General features: G+C 36.8%; 3 protein-coding genes across 6 annotated transcripts in view; 2 read left to right on the plus strand and 1 right to left on the minus strand.

The window, feature by feature from the left end:
* Nucleotides 1–118: 118 nt before the first annotated feature.
* On the plus strand, nt 119–1,875 carry LOC106137788 (uncharacterized). Its single transcript, XM_013338696.2, has 3 exons — nt 119–160; nt 816–1,027; nt 1,677–1,875. Exons 1-3 carry the CDS (start codon nt 119–121, stop codon nt 1,873–1,875), a joined length of 453 nt encoding a protein of 150 aa, XP_013194150.1.
* A 337-nt stretch (nt 1,876–2,212) lies between these two features.
* On the plus strand, nt 2,213–9,346 carry LOC106137810 (myrosinase 1). Of its 2 annotated transcripts, none has more exons than XM_013338721.2 (9): nt 2,213–2,372; nt 3,444–3,535; nt 3,743–4,011; nt 4,089–4,493; nt 4,619–4,921; nt 6,133–6,267; nt 6,730–6,836; nt 7,126–7,261; nt 7,954–9,346. In XM_013338721.2, the coding sequence occupies exons 1-9, from the start codon at nt 2,308–2,310 to the stop codon at nt 7,972–7,974; spliced, it is 1,533 nt and encodes a 510-aa protein (XP_013194175.1). In that variant the 5' UTR covers nt 2,213–2,307; the 3' UTR covers nt 7,975–9,346. The 2 variants fall into 2 exon arrangements, with proteins under 2 accessions (XP_013194175.1, XP_013194176.1); XM_013338722.2 differs by lacking the exon at nt 7,954–9,346 and adding an exon at nt 7,792–7,929.
* Nucleotides 8,018–18,459, minus strand: part of LOC106137811 (transcriptional coactivator yorkie) — a 33,154-nt gene continuing 22,712 nt past the window's right edge. Inside the window, exons 2-6 of one of the 3 annotated variants that reach the window (XM_060952040.1) lie at nt 14,798–14,946; nt 12,187–12,324; nt 11,723–11,880; nt 10,821–11,126; nt 8,018–10,504 (exon numbers count right to left, since the gene is read on the minus strand). In XM_060952040.1, the coding sequence (XP_060808023.1) occupies nt 10,409–10,504; nt 10,821–11,126; nt 11,723–11,880; nt 12,187–12,324; nt 14,798–14,946 (847 nt within the window). In that variant the 3' untranslated portion in view covers nt 8,018–10,408. Of the gene's footprint in view, nt 10,505–10,820; nt 11,127–11,722; nt 11,881–12,186; nt 12,328–14,797; nt 14,947–18,459 lie in introns of all 3 variants that reach the window. The other 2 variants (XM_013338724.2, XM_013338725.2) reach the window with 2 other exon arrangements.

Consider the following 18,459-nt stretch of genomic DNA (forward strand, 5'->3'; position numbering starts at 1 on the left):
CCTAACTGGAGAAATTTCCTTTTATTTACATCCAGCTTTCATCCAGCATGGCACAAAATGCAGCAGAAAAATTACCTGATGCCATGGTTTGAGGACTAACAATAATCTAAGACATAGCATGAAGCCATATCGTCGGGCTAATAAATTATTTATGATGCAAGTACGTATTCTTTCTAATTTCTAAGCAATGGGAATTTTGTAGGTATTTCGGAAAGGTAGGTACTTAAAGAAACTATATATTACTCGACAATCGAACAGAAAGCACTGCCTACTTTTATCTGTGGCTGTAATTCTAAATCTATTAATATAGCATACACGATATAGCATAGCATGAATAGACATTCATTTTTTTTATATAAAGATCATTAATAATTTTTATTACCTGACGTCCCTAGAATGGGGGCGATTATTTCATTTCGTAACTTATCAGTTCACATCTCTACCTATGAACAATAGTTTCGGTATTTTCCTTTGACGATCCGGCCTGAAATTCCTTTGCATTGTGCGCCAGTTGGTTCTATTATGAAGCTTTTCCTTTACCTTTTCGCTTATCATCTAATCCCTCCGTGTTCACCAGAGTAACACAGGAATGAGTGTCGGGTTCCCACGAGGGGGAGTAACGACACATTCCATGAAGATGATAATTTAACATACATACAAAAAATCAAGCCTACCTAAGAGGTAAAGACCGACCTACCGAGGGGTTGGCAAAAACTACATCTTCCACTTTACACAATCCCTGAATACTTATTTGCTTCATTCACATTCGTAACTCTATAATTATAAGTAAAACAGGAAATAAAGTTGTTCGGCAGCTGCGCTCGACGTCAGGACTTGCGAGGCTGAAGGTTCTGGTGCGGGAGTTCGCCACCGACGTGCACGCCCTCTGGCGGTACGGCGCGCCGTTTCCCACCTTCCTCAAACTGATCGGCACGTTAATTCTATGTCTGCTCGCTGTGATGCCTCTCATCTACCCCATTTTTGTGGTGCTCGTCACCTACTTCACATTCGAAGGACTTTATCTTAGGTAACTTTGTTTTTATTATTGAAAGTGACGGTGAATCGTAGAAATATGTAATTGTGTGCAGAAGTTATCTTAAGCGTAACGAAGCCTCCAGCAAAAGTAGTCTCGTTATTATGAAATAAATATTTTCAATAAAATCCGAATGCACCAATCATTCCACCATGCTTCCATCATCCACAAATGCAACACTGAAATTAAATTATTAGCTAAAGAGATACTTACTGAATATTTCTTAAGTATCTAATACCTAGATATATCCATTACGATGCGAGAGAAAAGCGACGAAAAGGGGATACAAATATAATCACGTCTATAAACTTTGCGGGGAAGTGGTCCTATTCTTTTTTTTATTGGTGCCGGAAACCACAGGGCACGAAAACGAAACGAAAAGGGGATAATATGTAGATATTATGTTCTGTGAACTATACCAATAGAAATCGTTAACTGATGTGTAGTTCCAGTGTATAATAAAAAGGTACAACCATTCATACTATTTCTTTAATCAATACGGATTTATATAAGTTTGAAATTCATTATTTTAATTTTTTTATTTCACTGAGTTTGTTCTCCTGCAGTGGAAACTAAATTTTTCTGGTTATATTGTTAATCGTTTAAATTGGCTTTTATATTACTTAATTGAAAATATTTTCAGCTGGAGATTAGACCAACCCAAACTGTTTTACCCGTCGAATATACTGAGACGTGCTCTATCCAAAGTATTCCGGCCAAACCATGTGCAGGACGTGTGGAAAGTCCGCGAGGTCCTCACCAGGGGCGTCCTCCTTGCCCATTCCCTGGCCACATCAGTTGACTACCTCTGTGTCATGCAAGGCCTTTTGGACGAAACTTAAGTTATTGTCGTCATATGTACTAACGAAAGTTGATCAGCAAGAAATTTACGGTAAATCAAGATCTCATAGTCAGGATACATATAAAAAATAGTGGCTGAATGATCGCTCGATCAAAACTCAGACGGAGCTATGAAATACAGGCCTTCTGGGCATTTTAGGGAAGCACTAAGACCCCCGACATTTATAATGGGAACAGAAAAAAAAGAGAGTACAATATCGCGTGCAATTTATAGCTAGTTCCGAACAAGCCACAAAAACATACCTAGTAGTGCGTGACTAGAAACATCCATTGTATAATTTACCTTTATGCAGTTTATCAGTTTTTTTGACGATCGGCGACTTTATCACGAAGAGGACTAAACTAGCTCTTGAGATACCGTTATGGCTGTGAAATAGCGTCGCTCTTCGCCGCAGTGGCTCAGTTGGTGGGAGATGCCTCCAATGGAACACGCCATGCCCATTTGGACCTTTATCGCGGTGTTAGCACTCAGCCAAACGTAAGTACTGGATTGTTTATACACTTTTCGACGATAATTTCAAGGTTAAGCAATGCAGTAAGCGATTTCATCTATTTGCATGTATTTTTAGCTAGCTTTGTTGAATTAGGTAACTATAAATAATTTTTTGTTGAAAACTTTACCCATAAAAATGTCCGTTTTAATCTCAGTTCCGTCATTGGGTGTTCCAGCTGAACGTGATCTTTCAGTATTTTAAACAATGTTGGCTCAGTCTTACCCGTAAGAGATAAAGACGTGATTATTATGTAATATATATTAAACCAGGAGGAAGATGTTTGTAAAAATGACAAATGTTTGAAAACGAGACTTTCACTTTGTCGAGTATTTCGATATTATAATGTTAATAACTAGAACTTTTTATACAAATTGTTTCTTATACAAATTTCATATAATTAATGTGTTTCAAATTGATGTCAACACCAGACCAGCGACATCGAACACATGCTCTAAGCGCTGCAGGATGACTGTAATTGAAAGTAACCTTTACATGTTGTGAATTAATTAAATTGTTATGGTGTCATAACTATACGATACATATATAACGAAAATATTTGACTAAATATAAAGATACAACTTGGGTGTTAGATGTTTGTCTCTTTAAGTGTTTATTACAATATTTAGTATCGTTGAGTATCTCGTAACACAAATCTCGAAGTTACTTCGAGGCTAACTCAATCTGTGTAATATGTTCCGTATATATTTATTTATTTCTATAAAAATTTACAGCCTTGACACACATGATAGCTACAATTTTGCTACAAAGTATTTTCTAGATAAAATAGGTACTTTCTTTTTTCCTAAGAACTAGGAACTCATAACTATCTAGTGAAATTAATTCCACGTTCTTTTAATTTTTAACGTTAGTTTTATTGTTAATGAAACTCAAAATTAATAAAAATGGAGCCCACCTAATTCATAACTTCTATTAATAAAGTTTTTATAAAGACAAAGATTTAATATTTCTTATATGTACATTACTTTTAAAACATGGGATTGAGTTGTAAAAATAAACAAAAAAATTGTAGTTGTATGTTCTGTAATTCATTACAGATGCTTCGCTCGTTACACAAAATTCCCTGAAGGGTTTACTTTCGGTGTGGCGACAGCAGCCCACCAAATCGAGGGCGCTTGGAATGTCAGCGGTGGGTGAAAAACATTGCATGATTTATTTGATATGCCTACATTATGTCTTTTGTATAAATCGTACCTACTTACTAATAGACTCAGTGTACCTATTTATTCAACTACGATTTTCTAGATAAGTTGTGGAACCTACCGAAAAATTGGTTACCACTGCTCTTGGTTCTTGCCTTGTTTAAGAACCATAAGTATATGTTGTGATTTTCCAGGAAAGTCCGAAAATGTATGGGACCGCTTGTCTCACAGCCGGCCCGAAATGATAGCCGACGGAACTAACGGAGACATTGCTTGCGACTCTTACAACAGATACCTTGAGGATGTTGCCGAATTGGCATATTTGGGTGTGGACTTCTATCGATTTTCACTGTCGTGGGCCCGAATCTTACCAAGTGGACGCGTTGATCTTATAAATCCAGATGGAATCCGCTATTACAATGCTCTCCTTGATGCTCTCGAAGAGAAGAATATAGAGCCATTGGTAATCCATGTTTTATAAACCGCATTTACTTTTACTTTCAAGTAAAGATGTATGAATGTAATCAATTTTTCTTTAAGGTTACGCTTTTCCACTGGGACCTACCACAATCCCTTCAAGATTTAGGAGGTTGGGCAAATCCAAAAATGATCGACTATTTCCGCGACTATGCTGATGTATGTTTCCGTGAATTTGGAAACAGGATCAAGTCTTGGATAACTTTCAACGAGCCTTATGAAATTTGCGAAGATGCTTACGGCGACGAAAAGAAGGCACCAGCTATAAATAGTCATGGTGTCGGAAACTACCTGTGTAGCGACACCCTCTTGAAAGCACACGCTGAGGCCTATCATTTGTACAATGAAACCTACCGACCAATGCAGAACGGCAAAATAATGATCTCCATCAACTCGATCTGGTATGAACCTCAGGATCCAGAAAATGCAGAACAAGTTGCTTTGGCTGAGGTAGCTAATCAATTTAAGGTGAGTATCATAAATGATAATTGTATCTATGTTAGTTATTTATTTTGCGTTGCAAGCAACTGCTTAGATGGATTGACATTTTATGTACTGCTCTTAATCATACGTTTTGGTTTTTTTGTTTACAGTTCGGATGGTTTGCCAATCCTATCTTCACCGCAGATGGCGGATACCCAACGGTCATGGTCGAAAACGTGGCCAGACAAAGCCAAGCGGAGGGCTTACCGAAACCGCGACTTGAACAATTCGACAGCTACTGGATCCAAAGAATCAAAGGCACTTCGGATTTCCTCGGAATTAATCACTACACGACCCACCTTATCACTGGAGCTGGTGTCGATTACTCAGCCCAGTCGCCTTCTTGGTTGAAGGACATTGGAGCCATCACTTCAATGGAAGTTGGTGGAGATTCCGCCTCAGAGTGGCTCAGAGTAAAACACTATACTTACCTTTATATATAGTCTTCTATTCAAGAGATAACTGATATGGTTTTTGACTACTATCTATGTAACGTCGTGCCGTCGGGTATACCGTCTACTCTGCGCACCTCTTCACCGTCCGGGGACCCTGTATAAGTGCGTACGCGCACCCCGGGTCTTTGCCTTTCATCTACGTCAGCGCTCACTAAGTGGCTCGCTATTATCTGGCAGCTACTTACTGTATTTTGTGTCTCTGTTACAGTTTAAACTAGTTTTTAGATAGAACGCGTTTTCCCTAGTTAGAACTAGTTTTTACTAAATGCCTTTGTTAAAACTAGAATTAACTAATGCTCAAAATTAAATATCAGTTAAAACAAGTTCTTACTAGACAACACGCGTTTTCCCGAAGAGAGCCAGTTAAAACTGTTCCGACCAAGTTCAAAAAGGTGTCTCTGCAAGAAAAATGGTTGCCTTTGTAACTCGAAAGTGCCACGATAGTTTGTCTTGTAATACAAGTAGATCCTCATCCTCTTTATAAATTTAAGATTGTTTAATTTTAAGTATATTTAAATAATATAGAGGAATGAATTGTGGTCAGCACTTTCTATGCATGGGGTGAGCAGTCTCTTAATACGAGCACTGAAATCCTTATATGAGGATTCGAGTGCTTGTGTCAGGATAAACCTTTCTCAATCTTAAACCACTCAGTGTGCGCTCGCACACTGAGTGGTTTAAGACACTCATTCCTCTCAACTCTGTCACCTACAATATCATACATAGTTTGTCATACAAGACAAACTATCGTGGCACTTTGTGTTACAAAGGCAACCATTTTTCTTGCAGAGACACCTTTTTGACCTTGGTCGGAATAGTTTTAACTGGCTCTCTTCGGAAAAACGCGTGTTGTCTAGTGAGAACTTGTTTTAACTGATATTTAATTTTGAGCATTAGTTAATTCTAGTTTTAACAAAGGCATTTAGTAAAAACTAGTTCTAACTAGGGAAAACGCGTTCTACCTAAAAACTAGTTATAACTGTAACATCTCTAGCTAAAACCACGCTCTCTTAGAAATTGAAAAATAAGCCTGATGAGGTTGTAGTTTTTTATGGATTTTTAACTTATCAGTCATCACTCTTACCTGCGACGTTTTATCTTCACGTCACAACTACTTACCTTCTATCTCGTTGCCTAGTAGTATATGCATGTATTTATTTTACTTAAAGGTTGTCCCTACTGGTTTCGGTAACTTCTTGCGCTGGTGTAAGAGCACATACAACAATCCAGCTATCTACATAACCGAAAATGGATTCTCTGACTTCGGAACATTGCAAGATTATGGGCGCATTCAGTATTTCAATGTAAGCATACCTCATATTATGATATTTTGTTTAATCAGATACATCTTGAGAAACCTGAATACTTGCAGAGCGCTTTTCACCTGACCAAAAAATATCGAAATATAAAAGTTTATTATTACTTTTAAGAAAATGAATACTTTTGGAAAAAGATAATATTCTTAGATGTTTCTTTACCTATTACCCTACAAAATTTGACATGGACCCATTGACGTCTTTTACCTAGGTGTCAAAATCATAAAGGTTCAACAGGACTGTTCTCTCTCGGGAATATATGGAAATCCTTCAAAGGCAGATTCCTGTGTTGTAACTTACTAATGTATATCGAAATTTAAGTTTGTGTTAAACACCAACCTGTTTGATTGGTGTGTATAAAGTTTTGAAGACTGTTGGCTCTGTCTACCCCGCAAGGGATATAGACGTGATTATATGTATGTATAAAGTTTGTATACTTATATATTACAGGACTATCTTACCGAAATCTTAAACGTCATATACGATGATGGTGTAAATGTTCTTGGCTACACAGCGTGGACCTTGATGGACAACTTCGAATGGAGAGCTGGATTTTCGTAAGTATAGAAAAGGACTTTGTTAGTATACTTATGTAGTTACTAGAGTGCCCTCGCTGCAACGCTTCGAAACTATATCGATAGATAATGCAATGTGTTCAGTTGAACAAAGTTACATACTGTGATCAGTCAGTTTTTGACAACTATCATTATGTAGTTCGCTTTTTATATCAAAGGAACGTTTTTTACAAAACTCCCTAACTAAACTTGTCCAAAACTTATTTTAACAAAGTCCTTCGAAAGTCCATCTACAATAATCTCGTCAACTGATTTTCCTTCTCATTCTCAGCGAACGCTTCGGTTTCTACTACGTAGACATCACTGAACCTGACCGGCCGAGGACTCCGAAACTATCCGTGGAGTATTTCCGCCAATTGACAGCTAACAGAGAGCTACCTCAGGACGACCGGTTCAAAGACCCCTCCGTAAGACTATTGTAGTTATATGATTTATCTTAGGTATACTAGATAATATGCATTACTTAGCGGTGCAACTCTGATAATGGAAAGGGTGTATAACTAAGCTTAGATACATTTCCTACATTACCAGTTCAAAATTATTAGTGCAATTAAAAAAGCTTTACCTACGCATGATAGCTTCGTAAATATTCAATGCTTGTGATTGCATCTAAATTGTAGTTATTCATTTAACTGGTAGGTAGATATTTACAAAACTTCTTACTAACTCGATACAATGTTCACAAGACTACTTCACAATTTTGTACCAGAGTTCCTTACACTTCAACCGTTTTTCAATTTGTAGGGTAAACCGCAAATATAAAATGTCTCTGACATAAAAATATGACAAAAATATTGGGGTTCCCTTAATCAGTTTCGATACGGAACCCTAAAAAACATGTTTCAGTTTTAACTAAGGCTGTAGCATGTTATTTGGTAATGAATATTATGTTTATATGTAGAAACATGTAAATTAGTAGTAATTCCTACTTCAACAGGTGAAGCATTCGAAGTGAATTGGGTAATATAGTGGTGCATGCATGAAACTGTTTGATTTGTTGGTGAAGCACGTTGGATAGCCTATTGCAATGTCTGCATGTGACTCTTTGTATTCTAAATAAACAAGTTTAAATGAACCAGCCTTTTTTTCTTTCCAACAGAAGACAAGAATCGAACTCTAAATTACTAGGAGATATAACACGAAATAAAATAATACGTTGTATGTATTAAAACAAATATTTATTTACTTCGTATAAGAATATCGAATTATTTACAATGAAATTATTGTAATATTACCTTTGACACTTCATTGTTATTACATTGAAACACGTAATGTTACATACACTACAGAGAAAACTTGCATCTGTTATCAGACTGAAAGATATGTTTGTAAATAAGACTATACTTAGAAATAAACGATATATTTTACATTTAAAATATTGTTCTGAGTATTATTCTGTCGTCATCACCGACCAGACTACCAGCAGTGGCCGGGACTGGCAAACTGTAAGCAATATGGAATGTTTCTGAATGTGTTATAAGAGCAACCGGTGATTTAAAAAACTTACGTTTAGGTACCCCGCCTACCACACACGCGTTAAATTCTTCGCAGCCGCGCAACTAAACGTATTCATCTTTCAATGCTTCATTCCGCTCCGAGAAGCCGCAAACTATAATATTAGGAAGCTATCATACAGCATGGAACGAATTACACTTTAAAGAATAATAAACCGAACAATATGTGAAGTATCGCAACTTATGGGATATTAAACTATTACACGAATACAAAAGTACAACAAACGGATCTACGGAATACAAAATTAAATGTATCAAAAACCCAGCACCGTTACCTCTAATTACAATAGTTACACAGATGCTTATAACTATTAAATTAAACTGAAGATTACATTTAGTCTTACAAGAATAATAGTATTTTACTAATATGGCAAAGTTTTCAATGTAGCATTTAATACATAATTAAAGGCATAATTTCATTAACATAAATCAATCAAGCTATTTGAATTCATCACACGCATAAAAGTAATAAAACATCTAAAGACTAGGTGGGCTAAAACACAATTTTGAGAAAATTTTAGGTAAGATAAGTCAATCAATGGCATAATACTTAGAAAAGAAAAAAGTAAAGAAACACTTGTAAATAGTATCAGTCGGCCCCGGTCGGTAAGCCATGATAAAAGAAAATACATTGCCGATGAATTCCACAAATGTTATTCGACTGGTGCTTATCATATACGAGTAAATATACGTCAAATATATCAATTCGTTCATATTGCACGTACTGCCACATTTACTAGCTTCATAAATGACAAATGCACCACATGAAGTGATTGTAAAATTAACTGAACTTATTTCAGAAGCACTATAATCACATTTTCTACTAAAATCGCATTCTTCTTGAGGCAACTAGTCGGGTTCCCGGTACACTTTCATTGTAAGCTACTATTCAGCAACGTTAACCTTACATATCGCTCACATGTCTAACACTATAGCACTATAAATGTAAATATATAATAGTTGCCAACGCAATTATAAGTCCCAATTAAAAATAAAACTTAACAGCTATCAATAATCTCGATATGAATAAGTATGAAAGGACGGTGTAAGTCGACAAAACACATTGCTATAATTACATAATAAGTAATATAAATTGATTTAAAGTTAATACATCAAAATTCCGAGCGTACAAAAGTGTAGAAATAGTTTAACTTTTATTTAAATTTTAATATAAAATACAATAAATAACGTTTGTAAGGCACTGTTAAGATGTTGTTATCACATTCTTAGTTTAGTAATATAGTCAAATTCAGAACACATCTAGGTTTTTGTGTACCTAACGAGTGCAGTCTAGGTTTTCTTATAATCTTAACCGTGAAGAATATAGAAAACCGAGCCTGTTAGTTAGTTTTGCAATACATCTTCCTTCAGTGACGAAAGAAGGCTTGCAGTTTCGGCCCCAATCAATTGTTGAACTATCTAACTAAATATGACTAGCCATTCGTGACAGTCATGGCTCAAGCAGTTCTCCTCTTGTTTTCACTGACAAACAACATTTCTACTTTACTTTTTACGACACAGTTTAATTTTAAATCACTTGTAAATAATTTTTATAATAATAGGTACAAATTAAATTTTGATAATTTGTATAATGTTATTTCAATAATGGTCTCAATTCAAACTACATAAATCATTCTAAAGGTGATTCGTCTTTTAGTCAGGATTTAATTTTGTATCCTATTTAAATAAATGCAAAGATAACAAAACTAATTCTGACTAATAGACGAGTGAAAAGAGAGAAGCGGTAACTTAATGTCATTACGCCTCCTGTTTTAATGCACGAGTCCATCATTAAACCCTCTATATTTCATGCATACATTTATACTAGTTATTGTAATTTAATAGTGAAATATACACCATTTTACCATTTCGTCACCGGCACTGTGTAGAGATTGATGCCGTTTTGAAGCGGTAAGTACACTAATAAAAATAATACCTAATTTAAAAGTTTGTGAGCATTGAGCATGCACATTTCGTCACATAACTCGCGCCGCGCTTGCTCGCCACCTCCCGAGAGCGAGCGAGCGAGCGAGCGGCCGCCTACAGCCAGGTCAGCACGTTGCCGGCCTTGCTCGGCGTCGAGTTTATCAAAGACTGCACGTCATCCAACAATATGTCGTTTGTGAACTCGCTCAACTGAAAAGATAAGACACCTCCATTATAATTATTTGTCACAAGTCTTCCGTTCCTTTATTGTATCTAAAATACCAAGGTCTAAGCGTAATCGCATTCTTAGGCATTTGTAATGATTGTACTTTTTTATTTTGAAAATCTGCGAGCATTATATTACGAAAAAAGTACACAATGTAAATAGTAAATTTACTTATATAGGTACCATTATGGACGTGATTAAAAAATATTCTGTAAATATTTGCTGAATACAAATAAAAGTCAACTGATTCGCAATTTTTCAAAAGAAATATCTGGACACAAATAAGTACATGTAATTTACCTGCAATGATGGAACCAAATCCTCCGTAGTGTCAAGGTTATCACCAAGCGTCATGTCAGTAGAGTCTAAATTCGCGCCAGCCTCACTACTACAATCCATTCGGTCATCCATACTGGCCAAAAAATCTTCGGGCGTGTGAGGCATTGAGTATGACTGAGACACGGCCATTCCCAGGCCGCTGTCAGCTGATTCTTGTCGTTGGTGGTCAGCCAATCCCGACAAGAAGGGATCCAATGATAGTTCTGTATTGGTCACAGTGCCTATACTATTTGACAAGGACGTCACTTGCCGAGACATAAGCTCTTGCTGGAATTAATAAAGGAATCATAATAAACAAACTGATAACGAAATATATTGCGTAAAATCGGGTGATTCATCACGTGCTTGAACTGCTAATGAGCAACCGAATGACGATTTACCGGTTCTAATTTCCTTACTACGGAGATCGCCAGCGCACTGATTACCGCAAGTCTACTCAAATAAGTTGCATTGGTATTTAACAGCTCATTCATTTTGTAAAGGTTGTCTAATAGTGCGCTTTAATCTTCTTCCTTCCGGCGTTAATCCCGGTTCCATTCTCACCACTCTGGAGCGGAGCCAGAGCAACTCTTTTGAACGTTATCTTAGATTGGGTAAGACAGGTTTTTTAACGAAGTGACTCCCATCTAAACTCCTCCGCAACCTTTGAAGGAGACCTAACCCATATATCATCAAGGTAAAAATTGCACTAGATGAATATAGAGTATATTCATCTAGTGCAATTTTTACTTGTAAGTGCCGTATAATAAGTGCCGGGCACCAATAGTAAGCTTAAATCCAATTGAGATCATAGAAATCGGAGAAATAAAGTACCTATCTTTATGATAATCTTTAGTAATCTTTGAGATGAGATGGATTAATACCTGCAGTCTGATTTCCTGCTGGCGTTGTTTTAAGCGCTCCCTTTCCAGCTGAAGCGATTGCAACCTCAGCTTTTGTTGAGAAGCCTGCAAAGATGCGTTGGCCCACCCGCCGCCCGCCACGCCTGCGTTCGCCGCTGGCGTGCGCTGCAAGTGCTGTGCTGTAAATAATTGCAATATCTATTTAGTATTTTATATATTTCTATGAGAAGTTTATGAGGCAATCCAGGAGCATAAGCCACACCTCTCCAGAAAGGTGTGTATGTAACCGACACTAAACCAGGAAGAGGATGACATGTGGCAAATAAAAGAAAATGAAAGTAAGCTCTCCAAAGGTATGTAATCAGAAATTTGTGACAAATGATGAGATGATAAGTAAGCACCAACACTAATAAAACAAGATAGAATGAACAACTTACTAGTAACTCTCTGCCCGCGGTAAGAACTTTGAAAAATGTTAAACTTACGTATTCTTGGGTCGAACCATGACGTCGTGCGAGTAGCATGATTGATGAAATACGTTTCTCCCTCCAAAGTCGTCGCCTGCTCCCAGCCTTCCGGTAACGGTATGGACTCTGTAGTCGTGTTACTACTTGTACTCTTCGCTGCTGAAACCAATCAGAGGCATTCGATGAAAATAATTGATTTTCAGCAATTTTGATAAGGCGATCGATGTATGATCCGTTCAACAGCGACTAGTTACAAGCCAATGGCGATAAAGTGTATTAGAACGCACGTGATTGGTAATTAGGTGGTCGTCGGGAAGGTCACAGAGAGCTGGTTCCAAGAAAACAAAACGGCGCCAGACGCTCGCCCGCGCATCTCAGCGTCTTGGCGCACGCGGAGCACACGCACCAAAATTGTAAGATAACAATAGTATAGAAGCACAACTTACACTGATATTTCAAAAACAAATCATGCATACTATATCTCTATCCGTGTTTGCCCTAAACATTATATTCGGTATTCTCAAAATCTGATGAAGAAAGGAAGAATACCTACAACTTCAAACGGTAAGTTAACCATTTAGAACAACCAATAATGTAAACATGACAGGTTCATAACTGGAGGCACTTTTTACGGATCAATGGATCACTAAAACTTTGTGAAATGCTTCATCTATGTTTTGGTTATTTTGTGTTAAAATGAATCATTTTGCTTGTTAGCTACCGCGCCAATACCGTCACCATGCCACTCTCGTGCTCACGATCTTGTGTACTAACGTATCATTCATAAACAAATTTACTTATTCATTTGAACTATATATTTGAAAAGAAGGAAACTGATTCATCACCGCCGAGCTAAACCTACCCATGCTAAATGCGACTTCAATTTCCGTACCTACGTTAAACTCCGGCACAGATTGATAAACCCTATTGTTTGAATTACAATCTCAAAGCAACCCTGCTTACTTTTCTCTCATTTGCATTAAGTCCGCCAACTGTTGTATTTTGTCTTTTAAAACATACGCTTCTGTGAAAAAACTTGGTAAAATTTTCCCACATCGCTTCGTTCATGTTTTGTAACTAAAATATTAAGAATCGCAATGCAATAATAAATAAAACAGACACCTACCTACATATAAGAAAAATTATCGTTTGGATAACACATGCATCCATAGTAAAGCCATTCAATGTGTCATAAGTCAACATTATTCTTTCAATTTTCATAACAACAAGAATGCTTAGGGTGAATCTATTGTTAATAGCAAAACAATCAATGCACACCTAAGTTAATTATGAATGAACATAAAAAAATCATGCTCTTCAACGTTATCAGATAAAGGTACACCGTGTACGTCAGTCTAAGACGTCAATAGACAATCATTTTAATGTTGTATACAATCTTGATTACAATTTACTTACAAAAAATATACTCACATATTTTAATAAAATCAAAAGTAAACTTAGTGACGAGTCTTAAGACTCAATTTGACGTTTGGTGTCCAATCTACACTACGGTCTACGGCTTTTTTTTAACGAAGATTCATCTCACTCAGATATTTTTCTAGCCTATCATACAAATAGTGCTTCTGTAATAAGAGAGCTATGCGATGTTAGTTTACGGAATGACAACTCCTCCAACCTGCCGTCATGTTATCAGATTAAGGAGGAATGCGCTGTAACAACACAAATAATTGTCTTGTCACTTGGTCTACATATCTTGTCTCTGTTTTCATTGTAATTTCAGTAAAGACGATGGTCATACTACAGGAACATCAAACCTATTATAAAACGTGACTAAATCACGTACCTACCTACTATTTAGGATATTATAAGAATTTTACACAGTACTAAAGCACGTTCCAATGATTCTTCAAATGTGAACGAAACATCTAATTTAGATAAAATCTGTCAAATGTTTCTCTTTAAGCCTAAAAAGAGTTTCAAAGATCAGTGAACGATAAATAGTTATCATATAGTAACGGGTAAATTTATGAAAAACGCTTTGTCTTAGGAGTGTGTTATACGGACGTGTCGCAATATAGCGCTGAAAGCCGCCGCGGCGGGCGCCAGCGCCGGGCACTCGGGTGGCTCGCTGGCGCCGCGACATCGATGTATTTTCCGAACACCTTTCAACGCTCGTCTCGCATCGACCGACGGAAACAACGCGTTAATTCCCGTCATAAAATCAGTTTTAGAATTCGGGTTATTTACTTGTTTTTATTTCAGTTCCATGATAATTTTAAACGCGGTTCTGTGGCCAATCAGATCACGTGAAAAAGGATAGCGCCATTCAAAACGATGCATCCCTAAGTTTGGCTATTTTTAACAAATACGAAAAGAGGTTAAACTCGACGCGGTCATGCATGCTGCTCAATTTGTTGGCGTGATTCTTCGAAACTGTTTACTATTACTATGAGCTAAACTTGTTATTATTCTAGGAATGAATCATGATTATAATATTATAAAGTCGTACTACTACTATAACAAGATCTAAACATTAGTAGAAGAAAAAGCGCAGATTTAGTAACTATCACTAACCTTGTAATTTTCACTGATATATCCCAAAGCAATCGCTAAGTTGTATCTTGCTAATTAGTTAGCTGGATTGACGTCTTTATAATGAATGTCTTACCAGGTGTCGCGACAGGAGTGATGGCGGGCTGCGCGGGGCTCTGGTTGATGAGGGCCTCTGAGCTCTGATGCTGTTGTACGGCCGACGCAACATTCTGCGCCGCTAGAGTTTTACGGGGATCGTCCCATGTTGTAGTCTTTGTTATGTGACTGGAAATAAAAAAAAACTCAATTAAAAATCTTCATAATTAAATGATAAAGAGAAAACTCATGTAAACATCGTCTAAATAAAAATATAACTAATGAATGTTTGTTTGCGTTTATCTCAGCCACTCTCAGCTTGACGACCTTTGATTAGGTAAGTACCTAATTAATACAGGATATCGATACCGTTTCTGTGGTTCTGTTTCTACTCTGTTATTCGGTAAAAAGTCTAGGTGTTTGTTATTATCAATTAAATAACATTATAAAAAAATATTGACATGTTCGGAAAATAGTTGTCAAAAATTATTTTCTACGAGTAAGTTTTTGGAGCTCTACGTAGAATCACCGTAGATCACCATCTACGATGGGTCAACGGAGTCGTCGACGTTGATTATTCTTGTAGCTTCCATACTGGCGTGGTAACGAAAAAAATACACAATGTTTATAAGCTAATATTCTTCCGCAGATTATAAAAGTCAATCAAAGAAAGGTCTTATAAAACTTGAGGCAACTTAAGTATAGACAAGGGGCTAGCAACATGTATTTATCTCTGAATCTCAATGCTTAACGACATCTAGCTAAGGGCCAGAGCTTTTGACTGTTAGCTGTATCTACCCCGTAAGGGATAAAGTTATTATAGCTAAATATTTAAGTTAGCATAGCTAAAGTTTGTGCGAATACTGTACTCAAACAACAGTAAAATAAATTAAGCATGTGTGTATTTGGTAAAGTTCCAATAGCATAGAATTACCGGAAAAACAGGTTGTAATTACTGTTTAATCAGAGATAGTATCTGATCTACATTTTAAATTCTATGAATAGCTACACAACTCGTAATTATCATACAATGCTAACAAGTCATATTGCTGTCCAGTTACTTGACTGTTCTTCAAATGTTTACGAATAATAATGTTATTCGTTTTCACTGTTTGGGTCAAATGGTCAAACGTTCCTTAGGTCTACTCAGGGACGTCCTGACGAAAGATCGACAGTACATACCCTTAACCGACGAGTTGGCATGAGGGGAGTTATGAATGTAAATGTGTATATGGAGAGATCGTGGAAAGATGAAGTCTTTGCCTAACCCTCCGAAAATAGGCGGGATTTTCGTATCTATGTTTATTTGGGTCAAGTAAAACTGCTATGGTGACGCTATGCACTATAAGCTACATCGACGTATTTGATCGAAGATTAGTTAAGTAAATAATTCTACGGCGTTTGAAACGAATTTAATAAATTAAATAAAATGTTTGTCGTGTATTCTTTATACTCGTAATGTAATGCCGTTTTGTGACTGAGTGTGCACCGAATCCTCCCACTTAGCGGTCAATGTGACCAATTTTTACGTAAACCGGACACGACGCGAGCGCGAGCGCAGTTTAGTGAAGTCAAAGACTTCACTGAACCGCTTAAAGATATTTAACTACAACTTTGAATACGCTCATATATTCTCAAATATTAAATATACCTACTACATTAAGTCACAGTTTTTCACTTAACGAGAAGTTCTTCTCACATTCAACAATTAAGTACCTACATTCGGTAATTCGCACATAAGTTTGGCTGTGCGAAACTAACTATTCGCTGGCGGTGAGATAAGAAAGTGTTGCGTTGGAAAGTAGGTGGGCGCGTCGCCACTGGTACAAAATAACAAGAGTTCAGAACATTATACAAAACTAAGCAACTTTCGGGCTCACAAAGATGGGAGAAATGTGCAGGCTTTAGAAAAACCTACGACATATGAGTTAATCAAATAATTCGAGTGTTCACAGTCAGGATGCGCAGTTATAATTGACATCAAGCAAATTATGCATGGTTTCTCTTTGCGCGGATACCGCGCGTTACATTTCGATAGTAAACCATTACTTCGCGTGTATACTTCTCTTTAATAATTCTTTTGTATATCTGCGCCGAATCGATTTGCACGCAACGGTAATGAACTTGGACACTATCAGCTGTTCGCTATAATATAACTAATGCCCGTTGACCACCTGTAGGTAAGCCTTGCACCTGCGTTACCGCGTGCGCTTATCAATGTGTATTCGGAAGGTTCATACCTACTTCCTTTTATGAGTTAACCTTTACGTCACACACCTATCATACGGACCACCTACTGAGGGTCTTATAAAGCGCTTTAATTTTTCAACCGACCGACAGTTGCAATTACTGTAATGTGCAACGATTGTTTTAGGTACTCGTAATATGAATGTTTCATTGGTAGGTATCTCGCTTTTCACTTGCAGATACCGCCACCTATTATTTACGTACGTAATACAAATCTATTAATAAATATACGTATTTTACAGTATTTCATTTTGTTTTAAATTATGTCTGTAAAACTCAATGTTTCTCTAAGAAGCATAAAGGATTTATTTAAAATAGCACGAGAAAACCAATAGTATATATACACATATATATTTACATAAAAATAAATTTACCTTAATACAAAGTCAGTCCGGCAAAGAAAACCGTGAAAGAATCGGCTGAACTGGCTTCTGTAAGTTTGTGAATTGGTATATTCAAAGGTATACTTCCTGTCTGAAATTCAACTCCAGGAAATCATTATTTACTTAATAAAAATAAGTTCCGTATATTTAATTACAAAATACCGATAATACTCAGCTGCGCTCAGAACGTAATAAAGCTAAGCAGTCATATAAAATTTCTATATAAGATATATTATTTAACATATATCACACACACACACGTACACAAATACTCGTATAATCACATCCGATATGGATGCCTTGCGGGGTAGACATAGCCAACAGTCTTGAAAAGTCTGATAGGCCACATTCGGCTGTTAGGCACAATGATAGAATCAAGATTCGAATAGTGACAGGTTGCTAGACCATCGCCCAATAGAAAAATCCCAAGTTTACAAGCCTATCCATTAGTCGCCTTTTACGATATCTATGGAAAGGTGATGGAGTGATCCTATTCTTTTTCTATTGGTGCCGGAAACCACACGACACCAATAGAATATATATTATAAAATTTTATCAATAAGTCTATATATATACGTATATATACATATGTATATGGACATTTATGCAACGGATGTTTTCAGGTGATAACAATAATACTTTGAAGTGTTTGCTTTCTTTAAAATTCCAACTTATTTTTGTATTTTAATGAGAACATATCAGCTTTACTCGATTTATGTATAGTATCTAAAAGATGAGACAGGACGAGAAGGGGAGGGGAGGTATAGCGGATTGTAATTGGAGTGCAGGTAGTGTGAGGATGTCTCAGGTTGCATAACACCGGCCCAACTGTTGCATTGCACCGCTGCATCATCACATGACTTGTACAGTTAACGTCATGACAAACTAGCCAGCATGTACCCTTATGTTGCCGTATTAGGTGTATTACAAATGTGTGTAAGTAATATATCGTAAAGTGTACAGTAGTTAAATATGCAGCACCGCACTATTTACTCACACCCCGAGCGAACACGTAATATCACGTTCTAAGAAACATACGATATTGGCAACGTGGACATAAACAATATCCAGT

This window comes from Amyelois transitella, chromosome 3 (genome assembly GCF_032362555.1).
Source record: "Amyelois transitella isolate CPQ chromosome 3, ilAmyTran1.1, whole genome shotgun sequence".
Taxonomy (NCBI): Eukaryota; Metazoa; Arthropoda; class Insecta; order Lepidoptera; family Pyralidae; genus Amyelois; species Amyelois transitella.